The sequence below is a fragment of the Fulmarus glacialis genome, unplaced genomic scaffold, assembly GCF_000690835.1.
Source record: "Fulmarus glacialis isolate BGI_N327 unplaced genomic scaffold, ASM69083v1 scaffold17119, whole genome shotgun sequence".
Classification (NCBI taxonomy): Eukaryota; Metazoa; Chordata; class Aves; order Procellariiformes; family Procellariidae; genus Fulmarus; species Fulmarus glacialis.
The window spans coordinates 25,346-26,480 of NW_009234056.1; the positions used below are offsets into that span (position 1 = coordinate 25,346).

The following is a 1,135-nucleotide window of genomic DNA, read 5'->3' on the forward strand; positions in this document are numbered from 1 at the left end:
ATATATATAAAAAAGAGAATTACCAATCAAAGATAAATAAGAAAATAACAACTGTAGTTGCCAGGACTTCCTCTTAAATAAAAAAAATAGCTACTGTAGTTACGAGGGCTTCCTCTTAAAACACAAGTTTTATGCCTTTTCTGTGTTGTTCTTCCCTAAAGACCTAACACTAAGAAGCATCTGTTTCCCTGACAAATGGAGGTGACACACTGGCCAACAGTAAAGCCATTACCATCAATCGACTCCAACTTGGCAGGGTTCGCATAAGATTTCATACGGAAGTCCTGTATCCAGCGCATGTTGCTCTCGTTCACATCCACAAAATCAATTGACTTCCCCTAGGGAAAACATTTTCAAAGACTGTGGTTAGGATCACTGCACAGACATCCACTACATTTCTTGAAGGATAATCACGTGGTATTTTTAGAGACTTTAGCTGTCAAAAACCTGAAGTTTTCCATTTTTCCCACTGAAGTAGTTCTTCTAATAGTTCTCCCTGCACTCTTTGTGGGTAACAGATACTGAACAGAGAAGTTCAGAACCATACTATAGAAAGCATGCATTCAGTTCAATATTAAGAAAACAGAATTTTAAAAAAGTCCCTTAATCTGTAAAGCCAATAAAACACCTCTCAAAAAAAGTTTAGTATAATTCTCTCTTGTCAATTGAGATATCAACTGATTTCAGACTGAAATCACAGTAACCGCCCATTTTTACTTACCCCAGGAGTCGCAACTTGCAGATTAAAAGCAGAGCTAGTCAGTGTAAAGCAGTGAAGGAAGGACTGGGCTGACACACCTGAAAAACAGAGTCCAACAACTTAAGGAAACAACAGTTATATTTTAATCCCAGCCACACTAGCTCATTTTATCTAGCAAAGTACACGAGCTTGGTTTTTTGCTCATCTTAAAAGCTCTCAATAATTTCAGAGGGCTATTTTAAGAGGTAAGAAATGCACAGCCTTCTTTATAGGTGAACTATGTATTGAGAAATACATGATGAAGGTATTGTTTGTCCAGGTTGGGGGGGTTACAGGGAGGGCAGAGGGAAAGAAGGCAGAAGTGAAGGGAATTTGGCTTCCTCCAGGTACACATGCAAGCGCAGCTCAGCTGCATGCGTGCTCAGAAGCCGGTAT

General features: G+C 39.3%; 1 protein-coding gene across 1 annotated transcript in view; it reads right to left on the reverse strand.

Annotated features, from left to right (window-relative positions):
* PDDC1 (Parkinson disease 7 domain containing 1) overlaps positions 1-798 on the reverse strand; it is a gene marked incomplete at its 5' end in the record, with an annotated part of 11,824 nt that extends 11,026 nt beyond the window's left edge. The window contains 2 exons of the mRNA XM_009585542.1: positions 233-338; positions 722-798. Coding sequence (XP_009583837.1) covers positions 233-338; positions 722-798 — 183 coding nt within the window. The remainder of the gene's footprint in view (positions 1-232; positions 339-721) is intronic.
* Between the last annotated feature and the right edge of the window lie 337 nt (positions 799-1,135).